The following is a 26,257-nucleotide window of genomic DNA, read 5'->3' as shown; positions in this document are numbered from 1 at the left end:
AATGGGTTTGTGTCCTGGGGTTGATGCCATCGAGGTTTGGTGAAGGCGGTGGTTGTGTTGGTTTTGGTGAGAATGTTCTGGTGTTTTGCCAAATTGGGGAAGTTTTGTAGCCCCTGACGCTGCCATAACCCTAACCCTGTCCTCCCCTATTTCGCTGTGTTCGAGATGGGATCAAGGCTCTTCCATGTCTTCTTGGACAAAGACATCCGGAGATAATACTTCATGTGATTTTGAGATGATATAAAAGTGCAGCCCAAGAAGGAACCAAAGTCCTCGACTCGAATATGTGCTAGGCGATGTAGAGGCACTGACCGGAGACAAGACGGAGTTGGGGCTGAGTCACAGAAACTACACCTAGAAACAGACAAGGCCGAGATTCGATTATCTGCATGGGCAAGCAGACGCCGGAGAATAAAGGGCTTGAATAGTAGAGGGTAACTTGGTAGTGGCTGTCCGGGGCTCGTCGTCTTCCACGCTTAGACTGAGCAGGATAAAGGATACTACTCATGCCTCTTAATCAACTGGACCCTCGACTCTCCGAACCACTCGTTGTTTCTTGCCTGTTATTGTTATCACCAACATCCCCCAGCGGCCTTACCAAATACCCCCGATTTCCAACAATGTCAGCAACCTCCCCGTACACCGTCGCGCCTTGTATTACCGACCCATGGGGGTCGATGACCCATCCACCGAGGTATTGCTCCTCGGCACCTTGTCTGTACTCTGCGCAACCCGTTCCGCAACCTAGGTTTCTCCTCAGCAAACAACAGCTTGCTCAGAATAACAGAGACCAGAACTTACCAGTCCAGTCATCTTGGCGCACCTGCACCAACAAATGTGGCTCTAGTTCCGTCTTTGGCGACACTTGCAACCATGCGCGGGTTGCCGTGGCAAGACACGAGTGACCATGGTAGATGTCTTTCTGCTTAAACGAAAGAGGGATGACCAGAGCATCCTGCCCCTCTTGTAGAGGAGAGACCGCAGGGACAAAACCCCTGGGAAGCCAAACCTCCTCGCCTAGCGCTCGGTTTGGGGGAGGCAGCTGCAGTCGTGTGCTCGCGAGTTTAAACTCCACCCCTTCAGTGGTATTCAAGGCTCTTGTCCCAGCATCAGATTTGAAGAAGTCAAGTACGGCACGCTCAACCTCAGAGTCGGGACTGCCGACGAACCAGACCCAGCAGGTTGAGAATCCGGGTAGCTGGATGCTGTCGAGGGTGATTGACAGCCCTGATGGTGGGTGTCCTAGTTGGGATGTGACGAAGGAGGTGAGGTCTGGGCCGTGTTGGCGGATTTGGTTGTGGAATAGTTCGAGGACTCTGGCGGCTGAGGGAGGTGGTGGAGGTGGCGGTGATGGTGGAGTCATGATGGCGCTTCGGAGGTTGTAGAAGCTGAGGGCAAATTTGAGGAGGGTGTTCATGGGGGGTAGACAGCTTGATGGACTCAATAGATGGATTTTCAGCAACGGTACTGAAGCTGAAATAGAGAAGATGACAAAGTTTATCGTTGGTGACTGTTGGCGCGGGACATCTAACAATGTTGGTGTTGTTGGAGAGGGGCGCTGAAAGTTGGGATCAGGCAGCATGGTGCCATTGGGGGCCTTGCCAAGATATGTCCACTTGAGCCTCTTCCATCTATTACCCATCCATTTACTGTAGTCCTAGCGCCTACAAGTCTGCCTTTGCGAACCAGAATTATGATTGATGGCCCGAGGGCAAAAATCCTATATTATTAGAATGGACATGGTTGACACCTAAAGTTCACAGCGGAAAAGGAGAATGATGATAATGTGGAGGTTTACAAAGCTGGATGTATTCAAGATCCGTCAATCGCTCGAGTCTCTCATGCATGTGTTGCTTTCCCTCCCAGGTTTTGCCCATCTCATTAAAGCATTAACTTCATTCTCCTTTATCTAGGTATACCATGAACACTCGCACTCCCTCTATCCCTTGACTCCTTTGGCAACGATCTCTTCTTAGCCCGAACCATTTCTAGCATCCACAGCACACTCTGTAGCCCTCGTCGCATTCCTCCTCATCGTAAGGACACCGCGGGGTCGAAGAACAGGTTTCTGGGCCTCCTGGTGTTGGGTGCCTGTACCAGAAGTCTCCTCCTCCGAGACAAACCCATCCCTTCTCCGTTGTTCCCAACACTCTCTTGCGCGATCAATCACTTCCTGGATCCTTTGCAACAAGTCTGGATCAATCCAAGCAGACCCGTTCCGGATCAAAGCCTCCACCTCTTCTAGAGCCCCGATGTGCATCTCGTTGAAATCATATTTCCACGGGGATTCCAGGAGATCCTTTGCGTATCTCCATTTCCTCCTGATGAGCGCAACGGCAAGCGGAGTGCGGTAGTTGAGATCTCTGATATAGTGAAAATGTGAAGCCCGTGCAATATGCTCAGCCATGTTCTCCCAGTAATAGACTTTGGCTTGATCGACGAGATGCCCAATCCTGTCGAGAGTGCTTCGGTCGTCCTTCCCGACGCTCCTCCACGCATCATTGTCCAAGGGATTTAGATCCTCCGGCGACATGCCATCAAGACTGCCCCCCGCGTCCATGAGGATCTCTGTGGTTTCCCACATCTCTTTGTAGATAGCGATGGCAAGTGGTGTGTTCCCTTCGTGGTCGAGTGCGTTGAGATTAGCGCCGATATCAATTAGGAGTTTCGCACATTGTAGGCCTGCGAACCTCACACAGAGGTGCACAGGTGTAGAGCCGGGCAGCCCGTTGCTCTTGTGATCGTAATCCGCACCCGCGTCAAGAAGAATCTCTACTACCTCTGGGTCATTGCCCCCCTGTATAGCATGGTCAAGTGGTGTCTTTGAACAGTTATCCAGGGCATTGACGTCCGCACCGGCATTTAGCAAGAGGTTTATGCATCTTTGTCTCCCGTGAAAGGCGGCAGTATGGAGGGCAGTTTCACCCCGTATATTTTCAATATCGACCTTGGCGTTCGCTTGAAGGAGCGCTTCCAGAACTTCCGTGTTCCCGTTCAGAGCAGAGTGATGGAGCGGAGTTCCGTTCCAATTGTTCCTCGCGTTCACGTCAGCTCCAGCATTAATCAGAGCTCTGGCGACATATCCGGTTTCCGGCCAGCAAGGCCACTGTGCAACCAAATGAAGTAGAGTATCTCCATTTTTGTGATGCCTGATTGACGGATTTGCGCCGTGATTCAGGAGCAAGTCCACCATTTGTCGATTCTTTCTTGCGGCAACAAAGATTGGAGCCACGTCTCTCCTGTGCTGCGTGTTGATGTCAGCTCCTGCGTCGATCAGGAGCTTGGCGACGTGAATGCGGTTGCGGCCAACGGCCAGAAGAAGTGGCGTTCGACGAAAGATTCGATCAACTGACTCAAGATGGGCGCCTGCTTCCAGCAGGGATGAAATAGTGGAGTCCTTGCAGTTCTCGACAGCGAAATGAAGTGCGGAAGCTTTCGCGGCCCAAGGATATATATTGGGATCCGCTCCATGGCGCAGGAGAAACTCAACGGTTTTGTCGGCACCATAACACGCCGCACGGATCAATAGCGTAGCTCCGTTGGTGCCGTAGTCGTTTACATTGACCAGGTCGCTTTCTTGCGACCCCAATAACCGCTGCAACACATGTGGTATGTCAAACCGGGCGGCGTAAGAGCAGGCGCTTGAGACCGGAGCCCATTCCCAGAAATGCTCGGTCTCCCACAACGAAACCTTGTCTAACTGAATCCAAACCCCCTCGGCAATGTTCATTGCAATCTTGTCTGAGAAGAAGGTTTTCAGTTGGGACCACATGTCGTGAAGTTGCTGATCAGAAGCATGCTGGATGTGGCTAGCCCAGTGCAAAGACGCATAGCCTAAGAATGGATTTGTCTCCAGGAGTTTTGAAATGAGATTCTTATCAATGAAATCCAGGGTGCGATCGATGACACCCTCCTTCCCTAGCTCAGGTTGCATGAGGTAGGAGAGGCAGCTCTTGGACATGCTCAGATGAGCGTCGTTGATTTCGTTTTCGTACAAGGATGATTGAAAATGCTCTTTGGTGGTGTAGTGAACCATCCGAACGGTTGCTAACTCCTTGTCCACGGAAAGGAGTCCGCAACACAAGCTGGTGAGAGCGTCCTCGTCCGGGAGGTCCTCTTCGGTGATGGACTGGCCCTCAGACAAGTTCAAGGCGGCATATGCATGGCGAAGTTCGTTGATAGTGAGCGGCCTCTGTGCAAAAACCACCCAGAACAAGACCATCTCTCCAGTCTTGTTGAGGTTGGCTTCAGGGCTTTGGCTGCGGATCCTGTGCAAGGCAGCCTTATAAGTTTCGTCAAGAGTTTTGGGGAGAGCTTTCAGTGACTTTCGAATGTCGGCGGCGGTCAACTGCCATGCAAGAGAATCGAGATGAAGCTTGGCCAACAGGAACCTGGAGATTGTGGTCAGTGGCAATTAAGGGGAAGGTGAAGACTGGGCGGAATTAGGGAGGCACATACATTCCTTGACATCGAGTTGTTACGGCATCGATAATTTCATTTTCCAGAGTGATACCAATCTTTGGCCTCCCCACGAGCTGCGATCGTTTCTGTAGTTCCTGGACTCGAGACTTGACATACAGCTTGATATCGTCGGTGTGAGCGGATATCTCTAGTTTCATCGTTTTTTCCAGTTTTTCAAAGTGTCTTTCGAAAACCGGGATCGGCCGTGAGGTACACATGAGTTTCACCGTGCTGCTGAGAGACCGAATAGTGTCGATGAGTTCCAAAGTTGCCACTTCGTTGTTGGTACACTCGTCAAGGGCATCCATGATGACGTAGAAGGTCGTAAACTCTGACACAACATCCTTCAGAATCCCGAGAATGTCGTTCACGTTTGGCAGTCGTTGATCCTGCTTGAACTGCTGATAATGTGCCCTCAACTCGTGGGGCAGTTGACACATCTGAGGGTGTCTCAGTGCCTGCTGGAGAAGATTTGACAAGACAGTGAAGGGGGTTTTCTGTGCTCTTTCATCGTAGCGGCAATAAATGAAGAAACAAATGGTTTGATCTGACCCGCAATTCTCCAACTTGTTGATAGTCAAAGCACTCCAAGATATTAGCCAGCGAGATCTAAAGCGCAATAGAGTGTTCAAGATATCAAGAGCTTACCTGATGGTTGTCTTCCCAGCACCGGCTTCATACCACCGACATCAGTAACCTAGGAATCCGTATACAACCACAGCAATCGAGAAACTCACGAATTCCTGGACACCACAGAATTGCTTTCTCTCCCCATGCCCATTTCTTGAACTCATGGGACTCGAAAAACCATTGGGCTGTATTCGTTTCCGCGTTTTCGAGGATGCTTTCATGCGTAGGCCGGTAGGAGATCGGACTAATCCAGTCTAAGATCTCCTCATCCTCTTTGCTCCGGGCTTTCACTTTTATGTCGTCGATACCCTTGGCGATTTCCCCAAGCTTTCCGGAAGACGAAACCGCAATCTCACTGTTACAGGGTCAGTGATGAGGGATGGTTGGGTTCGAAAAGTCTCAACGCACACAAGATCGCTCGTCAGAGCAAGGTTGAGGTTGCTTTTGAGCCTCTCCAATGCTGTCGATAGATCATCCACATCCTTTTTATCGAATGGCCAACGAAGGGTAATTACCAACAGCCTTTTTGAATCGATCTCGGAATCTTCGCTGTTGGCCTGAGCTTGTATTTCCAACCTTTTTGAGCAGGGCATTCAAGATCTTCTCGCACTGATCGAACGGGCCGCTCTGGATAACCAGAGATGTCATGAATGCTGTAGGTTTCGATGTAACATCGTCTCCAACAGTCGGGAGATTTTTGATACGATTTTGCAGCTGTTCGAGGAGATGCTTGGTTGAATCAAGCTCGGCGATCAGGCGCGCGCGGTCCGCAGGGCCATGTTTGACGTCTTTGAGATATAGCAGAAACTTGCTTGTGAGCTCGAGGAGCGTCGCAACGCTCGAGACACCGCCCACGACTTCCATGGTGAAGGGGGCGGTCGTTCGAGCACTTTGAAGCCCTGACCTTGGAGGGAGGAGAGGTGCGGGGTTGGGAGGCAGAGAGGCCTGGGGGTACTCAAAAGGCACTAACAACCCTAAACAAGCGTCCAACCGGCCGGCTGCTGACACCAAACCAATGCAACCTCGCAGGACAAATGTGATGCCCAACCAGATCCTCTTTCTAATGGCCATAAGTACTGTATAAGCGTACTTCTAGCAAGGAAGGATGCTGAAACCTGGAAAGAAAAAACACGATGATAGCGCCCTTCCCTTAGTCTCATACTACGTTCAATCATGGGCTAATAATGTTTCATATGTTCGACAAGTCCATGGGCCGAGTTTACCTCTGTAAATCAAGCAGAGGATCGTTCTTAGACACCGGTATGACGAAGTTTCCGACCAGTCTAACATCAGACATCTGCCCCTTAAAGAGCAGGCGAGCGGGGTCCTAAAAACAAACGGTGAAGTAGAAGAGGGCATTTAAGGCCAAATCTGATTCCAGGGGACTCCTTTCCACGCTCGTCCGCAGCCTACAAACTATACCAAACAAAGGAACACCATATAGATACCTTCCCTCGGCACAGATTGAGACCTTTGCTCGCGCCTCTTCCTCTTATTCATCATCCAAGTTAGGAATACATTTCATGTTTGCGTTGCCGTAAATACCAACACGCGCCGGTCCTCGTGACAGTAGATGAGAGCGTTTAATTCAACCCTGAGGTCCCGAATCTTACCATGACTCACTCCAACTCCTAATTTCCAATTCGACCATTCCACTAGGCCCGCCTCCTCCCTCTACGCCTGGTACCGCATCTCATGTTCTCCCCAAACCCCCAGCCCAAGTTCAGGTGCATAAGGCAGGTATTTCCTCAGCTGCTTGATGACATTCCTCAGAAACACACCCTCCATTTTGCATGCCTCCAACGCGGCCTAGCGATATATATCATGAGGCACGGTTGACCATAGAGCCTCCGACACCGCCGTAAGGCCAATATCCTTCCGTTGTCCACGCTTGATATAGCAGTGTAATTCCTCACAATCACCATCCTGTTCCTGCAAGCGTGATAATTTGAGGGGCTGCTTGTTCGACTCGGGGTTGACAAGGTCCCAGACCCCGTGTCTCCGGGCCTCCATCTCGACGTAACCGAGTCAGAGCTCCCAGTTGGACGTGCTTTCTAGGATTGGGGGATAATTGGGGTTGGCAATGAGGGTAGTCATGACGTCGCAGCGTCCGGGGTGGCGGTTGGCTTTGCAGAAGGTACAGGTGGGCCTGTTTTCTATGGGCCAGATAGCAGAAGGGGTGGTAGATTTCTTGGAACGTCGAAAGCTTTGGGAGCGAGCCATGGTGTTGTTGACGATGTTGTGTCACGAACTAGGAAGGTTTGAGGAGGTAGGTTGGGATGATGGCCTGAGAGTTGAACGACGTTGGGTGGTTATGAGAGGAGTTCGGAGTTGGGCACAAGAGGGCCAGAGAACCAGGGAGAAATGTCAAGAATTGCATCAGAGCGGAGGTGTTTGTGTTGTTTATTATACACCAGCTAGCTGAACATGGCAATGAGAGACTCCGGAGCCAAACTCAATCTTTACATTCTAGCTTTCACGAGACTCCAGATGATTTTTGCTGTGGGGAAAGAAGTCTGATATACTGCATCTCTGTTTTCCCGTGTGTCCCACAGCGCCACCTGCAACCTCAGGGCGGTTATGCAAGCCCATGATAGTCACGACGGTGACTGATCTGGTAAGATCTTGGGAAGGGTAATCCGTTCAGCTCACCTGATCGAGGATTGTATGGCCGTTGCTTGATCATCCACTTTATACTTCGCTTGTCTGTCATCAGACTGATATGAGCTACTTACCATTGCAATACCGTACGTTTTACTGAGAATCCCTCAACCATCAATGTCATGTCAGTATGAGCATCATCCATCATGGCACAGTTGGACTAATCTCGAGAAACCTGAGGTCGAGAATGATATTGTAAGCCTACATTAAATAACAGAACCCGTGACGAGTTTTGCACTCTCATATTCTCATATGATATTCCCTCTGCTTTTGACAGTTTCACCCCTGAATGATCGGAGTCTCATCTCCCCAGTCCCCCCATTCAGCAAAATCAAGAACACAACGAATACAAACAAACAACCATCAGCTTACCCCACCCTTAAACCTCACGCTCCCCTCGTCTCATCCACGTTCTTAAACCGATGGAAATGATGCCTCTCCCTCAACGCCTCTCTCTCCTCACACGTATACAGCCCATCTCCACTCTTCTCTCCTAACTTCCACTGCTGGATGTAATTATCATGCAACCACTGCAGCAACTTCTCACTCCCCAAGTTCGGCTGTCTCTCCAAGTTGTGCTGCTCCACCCTAGCCACGGTATCCAATCCCACCTCATCCATCCTCTCACACGGGCCCTTCTCGGCATGGAAGAAGTCACAGAACAGCGCGTCGATATCCGCCGGCTTGGCCACCCCCTCGGCCAGCACCGCCAGCGTCTCGCGCTTGCACGCCGCCCAGATGCGGTTGAACACGAACCCGGGCGACTGGATGTCGCGGGGGACCGCCACGGGCACAAACCCGACGCGGCGCATCTGGGACGCCAAAAAGCTGAAGATGGGCGGGGAGGTCGCGCCGGAAGACATGAGCTCCACCATCCGGTTGCGCGGCGGGATGAAGTAGTGCGTGTTGAGCAGCCGGTAGGGATGCTGCAGCGGGCCTTCGGCGGCCATCTCGGCCGTGGTCAGGCTGCTGCTGTTGGAGGCGAGGATGCAGTCGGCCGGGAGGCTGCGTTCAAGCATGGCGAGGACGGAGGTTTTGAGCGGGAGGACTTCGGGGAGGCATTCGATGGCCAGCCAGGGGGCTTTGGTGTGTTCCTCCGGGGTGATTTCGCCGTGAGAATCGACAGCGGGCTCGCCGGACGTGCCTGTGGCGATGTGCAAGTCGGTCGTGGTGCTAACATGGCCGGGATGGGTGCCGCGCTGGGCGCAGTACTCGCCGAGATTGTCAGTGATGTAGTTGGTTGCGGAGCGGAGGGCTTCCTGGGAGATGTCATAGATGGTGACGGGGCGTTCATTGGAGGCCCAGACTAGGGCAACCCGCCGGCCAATGTTGCCAGCACCGATGACCAGGACGGGCCGGTGGTTGAGGCTCTCCTCGGATGGGGCCCGCCATTTGGGCGTGGGCGGGGTTTTGGCATCGTCAGTGCGGCGAAGTGAGGTTGTTGAGAATGCCCGGAGTGTGGGTGCTACATGTCCGGAATATCGGAGGGGGCGTGTAAGTCTTGGAGATGGAGTGTGATGGCCAAGAACAGCTCTACAGGCCGGTGAAGCCTGTGAGGTTAGAGCTCGAAGAGCAGAGATGCAAACAGGCCGCGAAACGTTGAGGAGGGTCGTGGTCGCGACCATGGAAATGCCCCGCAGGGCCACTGGCGGCGAGGCGCTCATGATGAGGTTTGCTCGCTGTTCGCTTGGAGGCTGTGATGTCAGCACTGTACCTAGATGGCTAGATGGAAGCGATGTGGTCAATTAGCGCCAATTGTGTAAGTCCATCCAGTGTTCGTGACGAGCTTGCGATGCACTCCACGCCCTGGAGCAGCGCAGCCAAAACACGGTCAATTGGGGCAGGAACACCTCGAGATGTTGTCCCTGAGGCAATATCATGGATTACATCCATCTGTCCGATCGATCGCTTCATAAATACTCCTGCATGAGTCGCCTCCGGCCCCCGCGTCGTGGATGGTGGTGTGACGGGGCATCCGATGCTGCCCTTCCGCTTCCCCGCACACCTCCCAGCAAACACAGTGGCGCCATCCTGGCTTTGGAGATGTAGGTACATCAGTCTTAACTGGCGTGGTTTTTGGACCATACATTTTGAATGGTGAGATTTTATGTTTAATTGAATATGTTGAAAACCTTTTTAGGTTGCCTTGCTGTTTGGATTATGTGGTTTGTCATCAGCCTGGCGGAAAGTGACTTACTGTGGGTGCAGTGTAAGACGCAACAACACTTACGTCATTCTTGTTGTATGAATCGGGATCCACACGACTTGAGTATTGCATTCCACTGCACAGTTTGAATGGCGTTCATCGTTGTAATAGCCAACGCACAGAAGCAAGGCCTAAACTTGAGCCATCTTTGAGATTAGCATGTTGACTCAAGTACCTGAGATCCAGTGTTGCTGGGTCGGTAATCATGGATTTGTGTCTACCCATAACAGCTGGGGCCCGGTGTTGTCACCGCACTTCGCATTCCAGTCCATTCCAGGTCGATGTCAATATCTTACATCCCTCGAGAGATCTTGATGATCCATGGCCAATTCCTCTCTCATCCCAGCTTGAACCCTTTCCCAGATATTACCTCTTTGCTCTCTCCATGCTCTGCTCGGACCGACCTTGCATCTTCACTCCTTGATGTCGTAGTTGGCAATGACGTTCTTGGAGCCTTGACGTTTGCCATTGTGGTACCAAGCAAAGTCAAGGGAGCCCCCAACGCAAGTCATCTCAATCTCGTACGACAGCCTGTAGTACACCTTTCCAATCTGGTTGGTGAATGTTGGCAGAGTTGAAAGATCGAGTTCCGCATCCCACTCAACACTGCAAAGTTTCTGCACTGTCGGCTCCTTCCGAGATGGGGGAGAGGGGTCTGTGCAAATGTAGATGGTCTCATGGACTTTTTTCTTCAGGGATCCATCTGCCGGATAGTAACGGTTGAAACTGAAACGGACCGGTTTGTTGGAAACCATTTCTTCTCCCTACGACTATTAGTCGACGCCATTCTTGAAAAACAATGGACCAAAACCAGGCAAACGCAGAGGTACTGGGAGACGTACAGCCTTGAGAGTCCATGCCATTTGGTTGTAAGCATACCATGCATCGTGGGCGTCATGCCAGAACTTGTCTTTGGCGATGTGTTTTGAGGAGTCCCATCGTGAACACTTGGTCACGCCGTAGCTAGCTCTGGAAACACGAGATTGCACGTCGACAGTGAACGATCCCAAGCTTCGCATGGTTGAAGCATGGATCACAGCTCCTCGGCAAATGGCCGTCCATCTATCAAGTGAACCAGGAGGTCAGCTTCGCTGCCCCAACCGCGCGGAAGGGAGATAACAGATTCAAAGAATTAGGTTTGTCCAGATAGGGAACCTACGGTGCGGATCCACGAGATTGGAGAACGTCCACATCCTCGTCGACGAATCTCTTGAGGGAGGTTAAGAGGTACTTGCATCGACCAAATCCACCGACCAACATAACGTACTAATAAAGAGATGGAGAGGCCTCTGTTAGCAGCTAGAACACAGCATGATTATCTTCTGCCGAGCCTGCCATGAACAGGTCATAGGATCAGTCTTAGACACGTACCTTCGGGCCCTTATTACCCTGAGATTTGATCGCAACGGACTGCTCAGCAACCATGGCCCCAATTTTCTCAACCACTGGGTCGAAAACCATGCGGACCTCTGCTGTGGTGACGAGAATTTGAGGAGCGGGCCCGCCTGGTCGGAAGGAAGAAAAGTTGATGCACTCAAAAGGCACAGGCAAAGGAAAATGATCCTGTTCCGTGCCATCAAACATGGGCTTAATCCCATGCTCCCACTCATCATGCAGGAGGCGAACGCGGGACTTGGTCGTCATCTTTTTCCACACTCGCTTGCCAAACTTGTTTTTGAGAAGTTGGGTGAAGGCCTCATCCACAAACACAGCGCCGCATAGCGCACCTGTCCCAGTTTTAGCTTGTGTCGGATCGTGACGAATAACAAGAGGCCTCGAGATCTTATTACCTTGTCCTTTCACGCATTCTTTTACAGACATCGGTGACATGCTGGTCACCTCGTAGCTGATAATGTCGACGGTGCCGCCGCCACAGTCAACCACGACGAACTTGTCGCCAACCTAATTCGCCAAGTGAAGAAGTCAGTTACCACTAATAAACTGAAAAAAAAAAAGAAAAAAAAAGAAAAAAAAAGGATCAAAGAATGAACAGGTCTTGACTACTGACTTTCACATCACACCGATCGTCCATGTCCGCCATCGTGGCCAACGCTGCGGCTTCTGGCTCTGAGATGATGTCCAGCTGGGTTTCACCTCCGACACGCTTGGTGATCATTCCTGCTTCTTTAGCTGCCTCACGCATGCGAGCACGAGCGTACTGCGGCCAAATGGCCGGGACGGTGATCACGATGTGGAACCTGGAGTAGTTTACCAGCGCACGACCGACCGTGTCGAGAATGCGCTGGTTGCAGTGATTCCACAAAAGACGTAGATATTCGGCGATAACAGCGATCGGGGTTTTCTTATGTTTCTTGAGATAATCTCGGGCCTGCTGTATTTTCTTCGAGCCCCGGACATCCTCCGGAAGGTCAGTCTCGTCGATGAGGAGAAGCTTGAACCATTGGGCCCGTTCTGCTTCCAGCGGGATGTTGTATCCCCAGGTTGCGTTGCCATTGGAGTCGTACGAGAGAGCAGTTGGCGTTTTCTCTTCGTCTGAGGTGGAATGCAGCTGGTACTCCCAACTGGTGATGACCTCCATTCGCTCGATTTTCTTGCTCCAAGTGAAGGCGACTCCGGAATACGTGGTTCCAAAGTCGATCCCGATGATGATCGTGTTGAGGGCTTCGTCGTCGTCGGATGCCATTTTGGGTGCTTGGGTCAAAGAGGCTGTCAGTGTGACAACTTGGAAAGAAAGGTGAGAAGAAAGGTGAGAGGAAATTGGTTGAGTGAGGACCGGGAGTTGAGGTTGAAGTGGCAGTCGAAGTTCAAAGGAGGAGGAAAGAATTTGAAAGTCGCAGAAAATTGTCAGTTTTCGGGAAACCACGACCATGGGTCAAAGAACTGAAAGGAAACTGAAAGGAAACTGAGGATTTTTTTTTTTTGTTTGTTTGTTTGTTTGTTTGTTTGTTTGGCAGTTACCTGGAGGAAGTCGCGCCAAACCTTCCCCAACACATCTTTTCCTTACCTGAATTACCTCCATGACTGATTGTTTTTCACCCACCTCATCTGCCCATGACCTCTTTTCTTTGATCCATCAAAGTGAATAACAATTATTTTCACTTTGGCACCTGGATTAAGCTCCGGCCAAAGCAACCTCCCAGCCCCAACATCGAGGTAATATCACTCCCCAAGACTTCCCACTAAAGCTCCTTCCTCCCAAATCTCTTGCTGACAAAATCTCTCGCAGGAAAACAAGAATCACAAACCGACCAGCAGCCACCAAAGCCTTGACATCGGCCTCATTCTTCAATAACTCCGAGACCGACCTCATGGCTTTCCCTTCGCGACAAGGCCATTACCCGTCCACAATGCCCAGAGGATTGCCAGCATACGTGGCCGTGGACGAGACGCAACAAAGCTACCGAGAGACCCAAGTCTTCCGAACCATTCCCGCAGAGAGCCCCTCGGGTGGTCCGGCACATGCGCGTCAAACCTTGATGAGTGCGTGTCAGAGCGACAACAGGATATTATATCCGCATCCGAACACAGCTACCAATCCCGCGGTTCATGGCACCTACCAACACTACGAAGTCGAGATGCAAGACGCTGCCATGTCACTTGAGGAAGCTCTCGACGAAATTCATGATCTCCGGGAGCAGCTCAAGTTGTTGAAAGCAGAAAGGAATCACCTGGTTAAGGAGAAAAAATATCAACAGAACCGAATTGGCGAACTGAATACACAAGTGGCGACATTGAACTTCGAGGCACAGAATCGTGGTTTTCTCACACGCCTGTGGTCCCGAGGCGCAACAGGCAGGTCTCCTCACCAACACATTGACCTGGAGCAAAAGCTCAGGCGTGACAGGCAGGAATTAGAAAGGCTCCGCTCGGCGAATCATGAGCTTGTCCAACAGCTGCAGAAGTGTACCGAGGAGAAGGAGAAGTCTGACCGCCGTTCTTCTCGTCTCGAATCCAGGACTTACAGCCTGAGTGAGAGGATTCAGGACCTCCTGCAATCCAGGGCGCGACTCGACGACAAGTACATCCATATGCGCGAGCAAGTGGCCAAACTCAATAACGATATGAAAACCCAGAGAGCCACGTTTTCGAAGGAGCTGAAGGCACTGCGTGAAAAGGCTTCCCTCAGCATTCCCAAGGTCTCTGATGCCATGATCCGAAGCGAGTGGGATGCTCTGGCATTTGCAATCCGCCAATTCGTGGCGCAGCGCCTCCCTGGGTCTCTGAGCGCCACAGCTGTCGAGCACTTGTCCCCGGTTCTTGCTCTCAGCACTGTTCCGCATGCAAAGGAAGTGCTTCAAAACCCCTTTCTTTGCCCACTCATGCTGCAGTCGTGGGTGTGGCGCATTCTGTGGGATAACGTTTTTGAGACGTTCTCTCCGTTCTGGGGTGGGATTTATGGAAGGCACCTCAACAAAGGGCTCGAGATGTTGCGCAGTAAGAGTCACTTAATTTACCTATCTTCACTGAGCGTTGGTCAGTTCTGCTTACCAAAGCAATCACAGATTTCATTGAGCAAGACGCTCCTGAGAACTTTCCCAGATCTACCGCTTGGGAAAGTCTCCATGATATTCGTGTGCGCTCCGTGGATTTCATCAAGAACCTGCGTCTCCACGACCGAGGAAGCCCATCATCGGATCTTCGGAAGCAGATGGCTGGGGTGTTTCGTCCCCTAGTTTCACACCAATTTCCGCATCTGTCTCAGGATGAGGTAGATCGCATCCTCTCAACAAGCCTCAAGAATGTGATTCATCAAGCCGCAAAGATCGATATGACTCTTCGCACGTCTAGGGCATTCTTCAAAGTCTACATCAGCCCCGAACATCCGACACCTCCGGTCAACTCAGCCTCTGGCTTCCCCTTTAACGACCAGACGATGGATTTTGTTCAGAACCTTCCCTGTCCAAAGTTCGATGAACCTCCCACCGTTGACCTTGTTGTGTCCCCGGGGATTCTCAAGATGGGAAATGCAGACGGCAAAGGATACACCGAACAACTCATCTTGGTCAAACTCAAGGCACTGTGTGGCTCACACATCATTTTGGACGCCATGCAAGGAGGTGGGGATGTCAAAGCAGAACCCAGTCATTCGTCCTCAGACGAATCGGCCAGCGATGCAGACAGTGAGGAAGAGGGCCCGGAGAAGGGCCCAGAAATCAGGCAAGAGGTGGAAGACAAGACTCTTGTGAAGGAGGGACAGGAAGTGAATCGCCAGGCTGCCAAGACAGAGGCGGTGGTGAAGGATGAGCCGGACGATAATATCATATTCGGATGGGCAGCGAACAAGACGAGGAACAGAAAGAAGTATTCGGCGAAGCAGAGAGTGGAGGAGATTTCTGATGACGAGTTAGCCTGACGGCCTGTTTACCTGGGGAGCTGGCGGCGAGCTGGCGGCGATGGCACAGGAACAGGAGTCTAAAACATCGTAATGGAGACATCAAGTGGTCATATTTTCGCAGCTGGGTTGCTCTTTCACTACGGAGCAGTTAACTTGGCTTGGGGTGCGTTCCTCGCGAGTCGGTCCTATCCATCACATACGCTAGCCGATGTAGCCCAGGGGGTTACTTATGATGCACCGAGATCGTAGCTAGAGACGTTGCCACAGCAACCACACACTAGACAGGCGTCGATTTAGTGCTCGAGGGGGTCTAAGCGCCTACACACTTCAATGAACGAACGTTGAGTTTAGAAAACTTTCAATTCTCCATTGCTGCATCATGGCCAACTGACTGGCCACAAAAGTCAAGTGAATCATGGAAGCTGACAAACAGATCCACCCTCGATCAAGCACCAAGGTTATCATCAATTGCATGAGCAATCAGAGGCTTAACTGCTTGCCTCCTTAGTGTGATCTGACGTATTTACTCTTGTTTGCCTCCAAAGAAGCAATCAGAACATAGAGAAGCCCAAGCCAGTTCAGGATTGCAATTTAAGCGGAGACCTGGAGAACCAAGCATCGACGATAAGATCAAATTGTCTACGCTTTTGAGAACCTCGCCTCTGAGGTTCAGTGGGTGGGTGTTCTGGCGAGCAGAACCCAAGTCTCACGTGCAACAGCCAGCGAGTATAGAGAATAATACTCTTAACATTCAACGATTTTGACAAAGAAACCATTCATCAACCATCACCTTAACTTCCTTGCACAAACTCCGCGACCGACCAACCTCAACCCAAAGCTTCTATTAAAACCACATCCACAACGGCAACATGCCGACCAACAAGGCTTCAAGATTGTCACGGGGATCTCTCGCTACATTCCCGAAAGCAGACAACTTGTACCATTACCGCCGTGCCATCGACGTCGAGAACACGGCGACCAACAAAACTTCAGGATCGTCGCGGAGTCGTGACGCGGACGTCGCGGATTCCAGCTTCGACGACAAGTCCTACCAGCCCGCGTACCACCGCACTATCGAGCAACTCATTTCCCACGGCGAAGACTTGTGCGCCTTGGTGGAATGCGTTTCTGGCCTTCACTCGGTCATTTATCGGTACCAAAACAAGTGCGAGACCCTGAGCCGCCAGTTGAGAGAGGCCCAGGAGACTGTGAATCGCGTCAAGTACAGCGAGGAATGCCTTCACGAAACCGACAATGCACGCCTGACTCATTTGGAGGAGGAGAATTCTCGCCTCAAGCAGGAAAACTTCCTCCTAAAAGAGGAGATGTCTCGCCTTTTCCGTGAGATGGAGGAGCTCCGCCAAAGTGTGCCGGCTCAGGCTGCTGGAGTAAACACGAACCTCAAGCACGGCGAGGACAAGAACAAGGTTGAAAAATCGAGCAATAACTGGATCATCAGACTTTTGTGCTCAACCACAACCCGAAAGGAACTGAGAACAAGAACACCATTGAGGACTGGAGTGTTGACTTGGAGCAAGCCCCAATTTCGTTGATCAACGACTGGGATATTGTTGAGCTCGGCGAGACTCCCGAGGCAAACGGAGGCGAAGCGCTTCTCCACTGTCGGCAAACTTCCTTACCGCTTGCCCTTCCACCCTCGTCACTAGTTGGATGCAATCCAGCGAGTGTACCCGTCAGAACTGTTGCTAAACATTCTGGACTTCACCTTCGCTTCACCTTTCGCTCTGCCCTCACGACACACCCACGCAAGGACTCTCCAGAAGCTGATTTGGTTGTCGGCTACTCAGCCTCTCAAGCCACTCGGCAACACGGAAATAAAGAAGGAAATGACGACAAGGACTTCGGCATTTTCACATGTTAAGGTGGGCGGTGCGCCGATGATGGATGGACTGGCAGAACTCTCCGTTCTCTGGGGATGAGTGGAGACTGGGACAAGATTTGGCTGGTATCTCTGGTGACACAGAGCAGAGGGTACAGGACAAGGAATGGGAGATAGGGGTGCTGTGAGAGAGTTACAGCAAGGAGTCAGCGCGGGATGGACATTAGGTTTGGGAGAGAGGGTAGATACCAGGAATCAAATCTGGGTGGTCCTGCTTGCTGACCTCGTAATTACTAGTATTGTTGTCTTACTTTCTTGGTGCCTCAGCGGCCTCGAGCCTCGTGGATGAAGATCAAGCTGGGAGTCATGCTCTCACCGTGTATTCTTGTCCTGTCTAACGACTTCATCATCGAGCCAGCTGAAGCACATCATTGTCATGGCCGTGACCAGCGGGCAAGCATCCGAACCCCTGACCAATTTCCCGGCCGGAGATGTGGTGGATTGTGTGCTCAACCATCCTTCACTGGGAAGGCTTCAGGCTAAGGATTGAGAACTGGACAACAACCTGGTAATCACCAGGGCAAAGCTGGGGTGTCAAATAGCAAGTATCTCAACTCCTATCAGCCTCAGCACAACGCCAACTTGCCCAAGCCCAACACCCTGCACGTTGACCTCACAATCCATCTTTCACTCTCTCCCCTTCTCCGCCGTCAACCCCGACACCCCGGCCACCTCATACATCACCTCAACAAACATCTCCGGCCGATGCGCAAACCGTCCCAAAAACAACCCATCCACTTCTCCCTCCAACCTCTCCCACAACCCCAACCCCGCCGCACCCCCATACACAATCCTCGTCTTTCCCTCTCTCCCCTGTAACACCTCACTCTCCCTCACCCTCCTCACAACCCCAACAACATGCTCCACGCTCGCCGGCTCCTCCGCCCCGATCGCCCAAACCGGCTCATACGCCACCACCACCTCGCTCTCTCCAAACACCTCCCCGTCTCGAAACTCTCTCCCAAATGCAGCCTCAACCTGCCTCACCACCTCCCTCGCCGCCTTCTCCACCCCTTCCTCCGTCCCGCCAACATCCGGCGACGTCAGCTCCAGCGGCCGTTCCCTCTCCCCGACACATATAAGCGGTACCAGCCCATTCCTAGCCGCTGCACACGCTTTCAAATGAACCTCCTCATCCGTCTCTCCCCTCCCATTCCCCTTCCCGTTCCCGTTCCCAGGACACGCCCCCCTCCGCTCGGCATGCCCAACCGCCACCAACCTTACCCCCAGCTCGCGCAAAACAGCGGGTGACACGTCGCCTGTGCAGGCGCCGTAGTCATGCGGGGAGCAGTCTTGTGCGCCGACGAGGAGGCGGTGGTTGCCGGATGTTGAAGGGTGGGAGGAGAGAAGGGCGAGAACGGAGGGGAGGGACAGGAAGTCCGGGAGGAGGTAGACGTCGAGATGCTGGAGGGAGTTGGAGTTGGTTGGGAGAGAGGAGAGGAGGGTCAGGAGCGAGGTGGTGTAGGAGAGCGTGTCGGAGTGGGAGAAGTACATTTTTGTGGAGAGGAGGAGGAGCGGGCGGTGGCCGGACTTGGGGGGTGTTTTGGTCAGCATCGCGGGTTGGGTTTTGGTAGAGGGACTGTTATTGAAGATTGAGATTTGAGAATAGGCACCAAACCATCTATGATAATGATGACGGTTGGTGGGTTTGCAGTCTTCAAGTACATCTTCGCAGGACCTGGCTAGGACCGGCGGATGGACCAGATGACGGATGCCCTTCTACCCTGAAAGAGTTCAGGACCTAAGTCAAGCCTCCACGTAGCGGTTGTTGCATCCATATGTTGTGCTACCACTCGTGACATGTCCTTATGTTCCTTTACTTGCTGTGCCTTGTCCCTGTCTTGGTGTGATGTGTCCTTGGGATCCATGTCCTTTTGCCCCTTCTATCTAATAGCGTCTTCAACATGCGCGCGCACAAGCTTCCATGTAGTGGCCATGCGCCGTCCTGCAGGTGCTGTCCAACAAACGACAAGGAACTGCAAATAGCGGGGGAACCGGTGAGAATCCCAGGGAGACGCATTGGCTCTTCGGCATGCCGCTTTGGGAGGACTTTGCATATGGAGATCCCCACGTCGAAGACACTGGCCTTGTTGAAGAACTTGTAGAAGATCAAGCATTGACAAAGCTCCACTTCAATCCTATAAGCCCATCCTCCAACCTAACAACACTCAACCTTCACCTCCTCCTTCCCATCCAACCCCCCCTCGCCCTGCTCAACATGATGTATCGCCGCCACCTTCCTCGCGCTCGGGCTCGACTCATCGAAAACATACCCCAACCACTCCCTGGCCAGCCGTCTCGCCAGCTCCAAACCCACCACCCGCTCGCCCATGCACAGGACCTGCGCGTTGTTGCTCAGCACCGCCCGCTCCACCGAGAAGCTGTCGTGTGCCGTCACAGCACGGACGCCCTTGATCTTGTTGGCCGCGATGGCGACACCCAGACCCGTTCCGCAGATGAGCAGCGCCCGGTCGACTTCCCCCGCGGCGACGAGCTTGGCGGCGGCGGCAGCGATGTGCGGGTACGCGGTGTCGTCGTCGGTGCCGACGTCGATGACGGAGGCGACGCGCGGGTCCGAGAGGAAGTCTTGCTTGATTTTGTTTTTGTAGTTGATTCCGGCGTCCTGGAGGGGAGGGGGAAGGGGTTGTTAACATTAGCGGGGACTATAACGGGATGTTGACGAGCAGGGGATGGAGGGAGGACTTACATCGCAGCCGATGGCAATCCGCCACTTTGGTGAAGCCATGATATTATGCCAGGAGGTTGCTTGGCCTCAGTAAGAATGATATTGTTGATTTGCTCTCGGTAAGATACTCGACTCCAAACTTCAATCTTCAAGAAGCATCGGTATGTACAGCAGTAACACTCAAGAACCCCCAACCCGGACCGCTTAAATGCCATGCAGCTCGGGGGTGTCTTGCTGTAACTCCGGCATTTATCCAACACCCGGTCATCCAAACACGGCAAGCCGTGATCGGCAGCAGCCATATTATCCCCCATCCCCACATCTTCATCCCACCCTCCCGGCTGTGCTGGACACCTTGACGGCTTCGGTGCCCCTCACGGCTAGGATGAAATTGGAGTCGTCAACCAAGACGTGGCACGGGGTGTCTAACCCGGGAGAGGGGGGTATCATACCTATTATTATCTGTCCACTCCCTCGTTCCCCGCGCGCCTCAACCTCAACCCGCAGATGAGGCTTGAACTCCGCGTCAAGTCCGCGTGGCGGTAGTTGTTCATTCCTCGTCCCTCTTCTTAGTCTTCCTTTTTTCCAACCTTAGTCCAGACACCTACCTCTCCTCCATAAGGACCTGACGCCTACCTACCTACCTACCTACCTACCTGAGCCAACCACACCATGTCCGACAAACACCTCTTCCCCTCCCTCGCGGGGCTCGTCCCCAAATCCCTGCGCGGTCTCATCACCTCGAGCCCGCGCCTGCGGCTCGACGAGCACAACCGCGTCGTCTACGACCCGTCCCACCCGCGCTCACAGGTCAGCATCATCAGCGGCGGCGGCTCGGGCCACGAGCCGGCCTGGTCTGGGTACGTCGGCACCAACCTGCTGGCAGCCGCCGTGCAGGGCGACGTGTTCGCGTCGCCCAGCACCCGCCAGATCCTCGCCGCCATCGACGCCGTCCCGTCCGACGCGGGCACGCTCCTGGTGATTACGAATTACACGGGCGACTGTCTGCACTTTGGGCTCGCGGCGGAGAAGACCAAGGCGGCGGGGCGCGGGTGTAAAGTGTTGGTCTGCGGGGATGATGTGTCCATCGGCAGGCAGGGCGGGCAGAGCTTGGTGGGGAGGAGGGGGTTGGCGGCGCAGATTGCCGTGCTGAAGCTCCTTGGAGCAGCAGCCGCGAAGGGAGCGGGGTTGGAGGAGCTGTATAAGTTTGGCACGGCCATCAATAACCAGATCGTCAGCATCGCGGCGACGTTGGATCACTGCCACGTTCCGGGGCGGGTGGCGGAATCGACGCTGGGCAAGGACGAGATCATGATCGGCACGGGCCCGCACAACGAGCCGGGATACAAGAAACTCTCGCCCGCGCCGTCGGCGGCGGAGTTGGTGAGGGAGCTGTTGCGGTATTGTTTGGATGAGACGGATCCGGAGCGGGGGTATGTGCATTTTGCGCCAGGCGATGAAACGGCGTTGGTGGTCAGCAACTTTGGAGGGCTGTCGAACCTGGAGCTGGGCGCGCTCGTGGACGAGCTGTTGACACAGCTCAAGGAGGAGTGGAAGGTCGAGCCGCAGAGGGTGTATGCCGGCCCGCTGGAGACGTCGCTCAACGCGCCGGCGTTTTCGGTCTCGGTCATCAACCTGTCGGGCATCGCGAGGGATCCGGAAAGCGGGTATTCGCTCAGCGAGATCAAGGAGTTCTTCGACCTCCGGACCGACACGGCCTGGGAGACGGTAGCCGGGTCGCAGGCTGACCTGGGCGCGAGGTTGCGCGGGGACAGGAGCGAGCAGGTTGTCCCGCCAGCCGGCAAAAAGGCGGAACGAGCGGTTGACGAGTCCAAAGATCTCCGCGTTGACCCTGCGCTGCTGGAACGCATGGTCCGGGGAGCATGTGAAGCCCTCATCGTTGCCGAGCCAGATCTAACTCGCTGGGACGCGGCGATGGGAGATGGAGACTGCGGGTTGACGCTGGAGACGGGCGCCCGGGCAGTCCTGGAGGCGCTAGAGACGAGGAAGATTGCTGCCCGCGGATCGGTGGTTGAGTTCCTCGCCGAGCTGGAGGAGATCGTTGAGACTCGCATGGGAGGAACGCTGGGCGGGATTCTGGGAATCTTCCTCGTGGCGCTGAGGAGTGCGGTGGAGGAGAACAGCGCCCAGAGCAAGACCGCCGTGGAATGCTGGGCCAAGGCGCTCCCGACGGCGATCGACCATCTCGAGCAGTACACGCCGGCCAAGGTTGGACATCGGACTGTCATGGACACACTCATCCCGTTTGCGGAGGCCATTCGGGATACGCAGAGCTTTGAGAAGGCGGTGGAAGCGGCGGTGGCTGGTGCTAATGCTACCAAGAAGATGAAGCCGCGCTTGGGAAGGGCAACGTATGTCGGAGTGAACAGCGGGGACGCAGAGCTCCCGCCAGATCCAGGTGCTTGGGGAGCGATGGTGGCTATCAAGGGGTTGTTCTCGGCTTTGTAGTATTAGCAGGACGGAGTCACAAGACGTTGCGTTTTGAACAAGAAAATACACAATCAACTATTAATCAACTCCATGACCATCATCTTCCTATGTTGTCTCCCCTCATGCCTTCCCAGCACTCCCCAACCAGTGCATATACTGCTCCACCGCCTCCTGCATCGCCTTGGTGCCCGCCTCGATCACCGCCGTCAGCGGCTTCCCCTTCATCTCCTCCTGCACCCTCGCATAGTGCTTGTTCAGCCCCTTATTGATATTCACCTTGGTCACCCCGGCCGCCATGCAGTCCCTAAAAATCTTCTCATCAAACGGATCCGCGCCATGCAGCACCAACCTCACCTTCTCCCCGACCCTCTCATTGATCGCCTTCAACCGATCATACTCGAGCCGGATCCCCCGCGGCCCGTACTCGCCATGCACATTCCCAAACGCCGGCGCGAGCATGTCAATCCCGGTGTTGACAAACACCTCGGCCTCCTCGGGCGTGGTCAACAGCCCCTCCAAATCCGCCGTCTCCGGCACGCCATCCTCACCACCCTCGATCCGCCCAGGCTCCGCCTCCGCCGCGATCCCCCGCTCGTGACAATACTTGACCAACTCCGCCGTCAACCGCAGGTTCTCGTCCCGCTCGTAATGGCTCATGTCGCACATGATGCTGTCAAACCCGGGCTCGATGTTTGCGGCACGCTTGACCAGTTCCGGGGTCTGGCAATGGTCGAGGTGCAGCGAGACGGGCACCGAGGCCGAGTGCGCCGCCTCGGCCGCCGCTTTGACGAGGGCTTCGCCCGCGTACTGGATCGCCCAGGGGAAGAGCAGGACCATGGCCGGCGACCGGGCGGCTTCGGCGGCGCGCACGGTGGCGATCACGCCCTCAATGTTGTAGCAGCACATGGCGGGGACGGCGTAGCCGCCGGCTTTGGCGGCGTTGAGGATGGCCATGGAGCGGTTTTGAGAGAGGGGTGGGCGGGGCATGGTGGTGGTGGGTGGCTTGTTGATGGGCTGAATGTGTGGTGATGGTGATGGTAGTTGTTGTGGTTGATGTGGTGGTTGAAGTTGTGACAATAGCTGACCGGTGAAGGTATAGCGTTGAGGTTTGTCAAAAACTGTTATGTGCTCCTGTAGTCTTGTAGGTATGACAACAACTCTCGATGCTGCGTCCACCAGTTACACAACTATGCGGTCAAAGATATTTCCCGCTCCTCCACTTCGCCACGCGGCCCGCACGTTTGGCATCGGCACATACTAAGCATCATCTCTCTCAACCCTCGGGATTCCGAACTCGGCGTCGCTCATGTTCAAACCAGGCGCATACGAGCGGCTGCCATGCAGGTTGGACTTTAGCCGTGACGCGGCAATGGGAATGTGGAGTGCGCCATGACTGTCACCATTGGCCGCTGGGCGAGATGAGGGATCATGACGGTTGAATGTTGATGGCGATTCCTGGAGCGGGGGATGGACGTCGCATTCGGCCGCATGCATCCCGTCTGGTGGGGACTGGATGGATGGGATGGTCGTTGTGTGGGTGTGTGGTCCGAAGAGGACTCGGCATGCGTTGTAAGAGGGACCATGGACGTCGTGAGTGAGTAATTGGAGTAAGAAACATCGGATGTTCGTCATTGACATGTCCATCGTCCATGGTTTGAAGACTTAACACATTTCTACACTACCTATAGGACAACAAACACCTTCACGACCCTTCCTCTCAAGCAACCTTCCACACCACACCCTCCATCACCACCATGACCACCACCACCCCCAAACCCCCCATCGCCTTCATCGGCCTCGGCGCCATGGGCTTCGGCATGGCCACACACCTCGTGAAACAAGGCTACCCGGTGACAGGCTTCGACGTCTACCAGCCCACCCTCGACCGCTTCCAGTCCGCCGGCGGGCAGGTGGCCTCATCGCCCGCCGCCGCCGTCTCCGACAAGCCGTACTGCATCTGCATGGTCGCCACCGCCCAACAAGCCGAATCCGTCCTCCTCTCCGGCCCCAACCCTGCCATCCCCGCCCTGCCGCAGGGCGCGGTGCTGCTCGTCTGCTCAACCGTCCCCGCGGATTGGATCAAGTCTCTCGAGAGGAAACTGCACGAGCTCGGGCGGGGGGATATCCTCCTCGTCGACGCCCCTGTATCCGGCGGCGCGGCGCGGGCTGCCGAGGGAACCTTGACCATCATGGCCGGTTTCTCCGACTCCAGTGCCGACAGCCTGGCCAAGGCGCGGCCAATCCTCGAGGAACTCGCCGACCCGGCCAAGCTGTACATCGTGCGCAGCGGCTTCGGCGGGCGGGCCGCCGCGGAAGCCGGGATCGGCGCCGGCAGCAACATGAAGATGGCGCACCAAGTGCTAGCGGCGGTGCAAATCCTGGCCGCGAGCGAGGCGATGGGGTTTGCGCACCATCTCGGGCTGGACCTGGCTACGACCCAAAAAGCCGTGCTGGACTCTCCGGCGTGGAACTGGATGTTTGAACACCGCACCCCGCGCATGCTGACAAACTTCCAGCCCGTCGCCAGCGCGGTGAACATCATTATCAAGGACACCAACATCATCCTGTCCGAGGCGCGGCGGGGCGGGTTCGCGGTGCCCATGACCGAGGTGGCGGGCGAGGCGTACCGGTCGGCGGTGGAAAAGGGGTACGGCCCGGATGATGATAGCAGTTTGCTTCGGTTGTATACCGAGCAGCCGGCATCCGGACAACCACCGGCAGACAAATCCGACGAGGAGAAACTGGGCCTCGTGATTGAGGTTCTCAAAGCCATCAACCTCTGCGCCGCGGCCGAGGCGTTGTGGGTGGCCAAGTCTGTCGGGCTCGATCTCGCTCAGGTCCTCGACCTGTGCGTGAACGCGGCAGGGTCCAGCACGATGCTCAAGGAGTATGGGCCTGAGTACATCAGGATCTTGAAGACGGGCCTCGGCGATGCCATCAGACCAGGAAGGGCGGATGCGCCCTCGTCGGAAGGAGGTAGTGTCATGGATGTGGCTGATAAGTTGGAAACAGCCCTCGAGGAGGCTCGGAGACTTGGGATAACGCTGTTCCTCGCCGAGCGGGCGTTCCGCATATTGCAAGCGACGAGTCTAAGGGATGGGTTTAACAATTTGCCTATTGGGGCGTTGATCACACAGTGGGCGGCTGGTATCTAAGAGTATCAAAAAGGGGCGGTGGCAGAGAAAAGCATGATATTTCTAGAGTTATTAGTGTTAGTGTTAACAATTAGACAAGCATACTGTGGACAACCGATGGGAGGACATATGTGAAAACTCTAGAGCAAATAAAAACAACCAGAATCTATATGTAGCACGCAGCTGTCCAGGTGTGTTGTTTGGTACTACATTTTGCCTGCGGGATTACTTCATTACTCTCAACTTTGTTTGCTCACTATCAAGCCATGTAAATGGGGTTCTGTTCCTCCGTCTGTATCCTTAACTATATAATCTCGTACCAAAACAGCCATCTATTGGGAAATGGAGAGTAATCATCGCACAATCCTGCAACGCGGCTGACCGAGACAAGCCGAAACTCATCTCATACTTGACTCTCCCTGAATCTTGGTTGTGGTCAACAACAAACTTTTTCAGCACTGGAGCTGTTCTCTTACCCTAACTTCTGACCTAGCAATGCAGGACAAACCACCACCAACCGGAAGCCAGCCCATTCTCCCAATATGTGTCAAGATGAAGACACTCAATGTGGTCAATTAATAGGTGGTTCAATTCCTTGTCCCGGTAGCCGTCGATGCATCATGGTCGTCCATGTCCCAAGATACCGTATGGGCAAGGTAATCGTTTGACCATTGCCCGTGCAAGTCTAGAATTTGTCCGTGTCATGTCTCAGTGACGTATATCCGTCTTCCTCGTAGTAGCGCCAGCAGTCCACAAGCCGACGAAGCCCATGTGAAATATAGAAGCCCGGGACATAAATGCATAACCCGTGGGCAAAACACAAAAACCACTC

At 54.0% G+C, this 26,257-nt stretch overlaps 11 protein-coding genes across 11 annotated transcripts; 4 read left to right on the top strand and 7 right to left on the bottom strand.

Annotated features, from left to right (window-relative positions):
* Nucleotides 1-517: 517 nt before the first annotated feature.
* Nucleotides 518-1,417, bottom strand: VTJ04DRAFT_4990 (uncharacterized protein; the record flags this gene model as incomplete). Its single annotated transcript, XM_069363056.1, has 2 exons — nt 518-744; nt 802-1,417. The coding sequence occupies 2 exons, from the start codon at nt 1,415-1,417 to the stop codon at nt 518-520; spliced, it is 843 nt and encodes a 280-aa protein (XP_069219941.1).
* Nucleotides 1,418-1,972: 555 nt separating this feature from the next.
* Nucleotides 1,973-5,955, bottom strand: VTJ04DRAFT_4989 (uncharacterized protein; the record flags this gene model as incomplete). The annotated part of the gene is made up of 4 exons (XM_069363054.1): nt 1,973-2,797; nt 3,218-4,391; nt 4,579-4,901; nt 5,668-5,955. The coding sequence occupies 4 exons, from the start codon at nt 5,953-5,955 to the stop codon at nt 1,973-1,975; spliced, it is 2,610 nt and encodes an 869-aa protein (XP_069219940.1).
* A 2,183-nt stretch (nt 5,956-8,138) lies between these two features.
* VTJ04DRAFT_4988 (uncharacterized protein) lies at nt 8,139-9,416 on the bottom strand (the record flags this gene model as incomplete). Its single annotated transcript, XM_069363053.1, has 1 exon — nt 8,139-9,416. One exon carries the CDS (start codon nt 9,414-9,416, stop codon nt 8,139-8,141), a length of 1,278 nt encoding a protein of 425 aa, XP_069219939.1.
* A 955-nt stretch (nt 9,417-10,371) lies between these two features.
* Nucleotides 10,372-12,602, bottom strand: VTJ04DRAFT_4987 (uncharacterized protein; the record flags this gene model as incomplete). Its single annotated transcript, XM_069363052.1, has 6 exons — nt 10,372-10,722; nt 10,801-11,020; nt 11,118-11,224; nt 11,330-11,685; nt 11,749-11,860; nt 11,967-12,602. The coding sequence occupies 6 exons, from the start codon at nt 12,600-12,602 to the stop codon at nt 10,372-10,374; spliced, it is 1,782 nt and encodes a 593-aa protein (XP_069219938.1).
* Nucleotides 12,603-13,266: 664 nt separating this feature from the next.
* VTJ04DRAFT_4986 (uncharacterized protein) lies at nt 13,267-15,272 on the top strand (the record flags this gene model as incomplete). The annotated part of the gene is made up of 2 exons (XM_069363051.1): nt 13,267-14,353; nt 14,422-15,272. The coding sequence occupies 2 exons, from the start codon at nt 13,267-13,269 to the stop codon at nt 15,270-15,272; spliced, it is 1,938 nt and encodes a 645-aa protein (XP_069219937.1).
* An 851-nt stretch (nt 15,273-16,123) lies between these two features.
* Nucleotides 16,124-16,807, top strand: VTJ04DRAFT_4985 (uncharacterized protein; the record flags this gene model as incomplete). Its single annotated transcript, XM_069363050.1, has 1 exon — nt 16,124-16,807. The coding sequence occupies one exon, from the start codon at nt 16,124-16,126 to the stop codon at nt 16,805-16,807; it is 684 nt and encodes a 227-aa protein (XP_069219936.1).
* Nucleotides 16,808-17,781: 974 nt separating this feature from the next.
* VTJ04DRAFT_4984 (uncharacterized protein) lies at nt 17,782-18,708 on the bottom strand (the record flags this gene model as incomplete). The annotated part of the gene is made up of 1 exon (XM_069363049.1): nt 17,782-18,708. One exon carries the CDS (start codon nt 18,706-18,708, stop codon nt 17,782-17,784), a length of 927 nt encoding a protein of 308 aa, XP_069219935.1.
* Nucleotides 18,709-19,312: 604 nt separating this feature from the next.
* Nucleotides 19,313-19,900, bottom strand: VTJ04DRAFT_4983 (uncharacterized protein; the record flags this gene model as incomplete). Its single annotated transcript, XM_069363048.1, has 2 exons — nt 19,313-19,777; nt 19,862-19,900. 2 exons carry the CDS (start codon nt 19,898-19,900, stop codon nt 19,313-19,315), a joined length of 504 nt encoding a protein of 167 aa, XP_069219934.1.
* Nucleotides 19,901-20,512: 612 nt separating this feature from the next.
* Nucleotides 20,513-22,309, top strand: VTJ04DRAFT_4982 (uncharacterized protein; the record flags this gene model as incomplete). The annotated part of the gene is made up of 1 exon (XM_069363047.1): nt 20,513-22,309. One exon carries the CDS (start codon nt 20,513-20,515, stop codon nt 22,307-22,309), a length of 1,797 nt encoding a protein of 598 aa, XP_069219933.1.
* A 102-nt stretch (nt 22,310-22,411) lies between these two features.
* Nucleotides 22,412-23,278, bottom strand: VTJ04DRAFT_4981 (uncharacterized protein; the record flags this gene model as incomplete). Its single annotated transcript, XM_069363046.1, has 1 exon — nt 22,412-23,278. One exon carries the CDS (start codon nt 23,276-23,278, stop codon nt 22,412-22,414), a length of 867 nt encoding a protein of 288 aa, XP_069219932.1.
* A 767-nt stretch (nt 23,279-24,045) lies between these two features.
* Nucleotides 24,046-25,446, top strand: VTJ04DRAFT_4980 (uncharacterized protein; the record flags this gene model as incomplete). Its single annotated transcript, XM_069363045.1, has 1 exon — nt 24,046-25,446. One exon carries the CDS (start codon nt 24,046-24,048, stop codon nt 25,444-25,446), a length of 1,401 nt encoding a protein of 466 aa, XP_069219931.1.
* Between the last annotated feature and the right edge of the window lie 811 nt (nt 25,447-26,257).

This window comes from Mycothermus thermophilus (genome assembly GCF_041956435.1).
Source record: "Mycothermus thermophilus strain CBS 625.91 unplaced genomic scaffold VTJ04scaffold_3, whole genome shotgun sequence".
NCBI classification, from domain to species: domain Eukaryota; kingdom Fungi; phylum Ascomycota; class Sordariomycetes; order Sordariales; family Chaetomiaceae; genus Mycothermus; species Mycothermus thermophilus.
The sequence above is the reverse complement of the archived record's forward strand: the minus strand, read 5'-3'. Positions and strand labels throughout refer to the sequence as shown.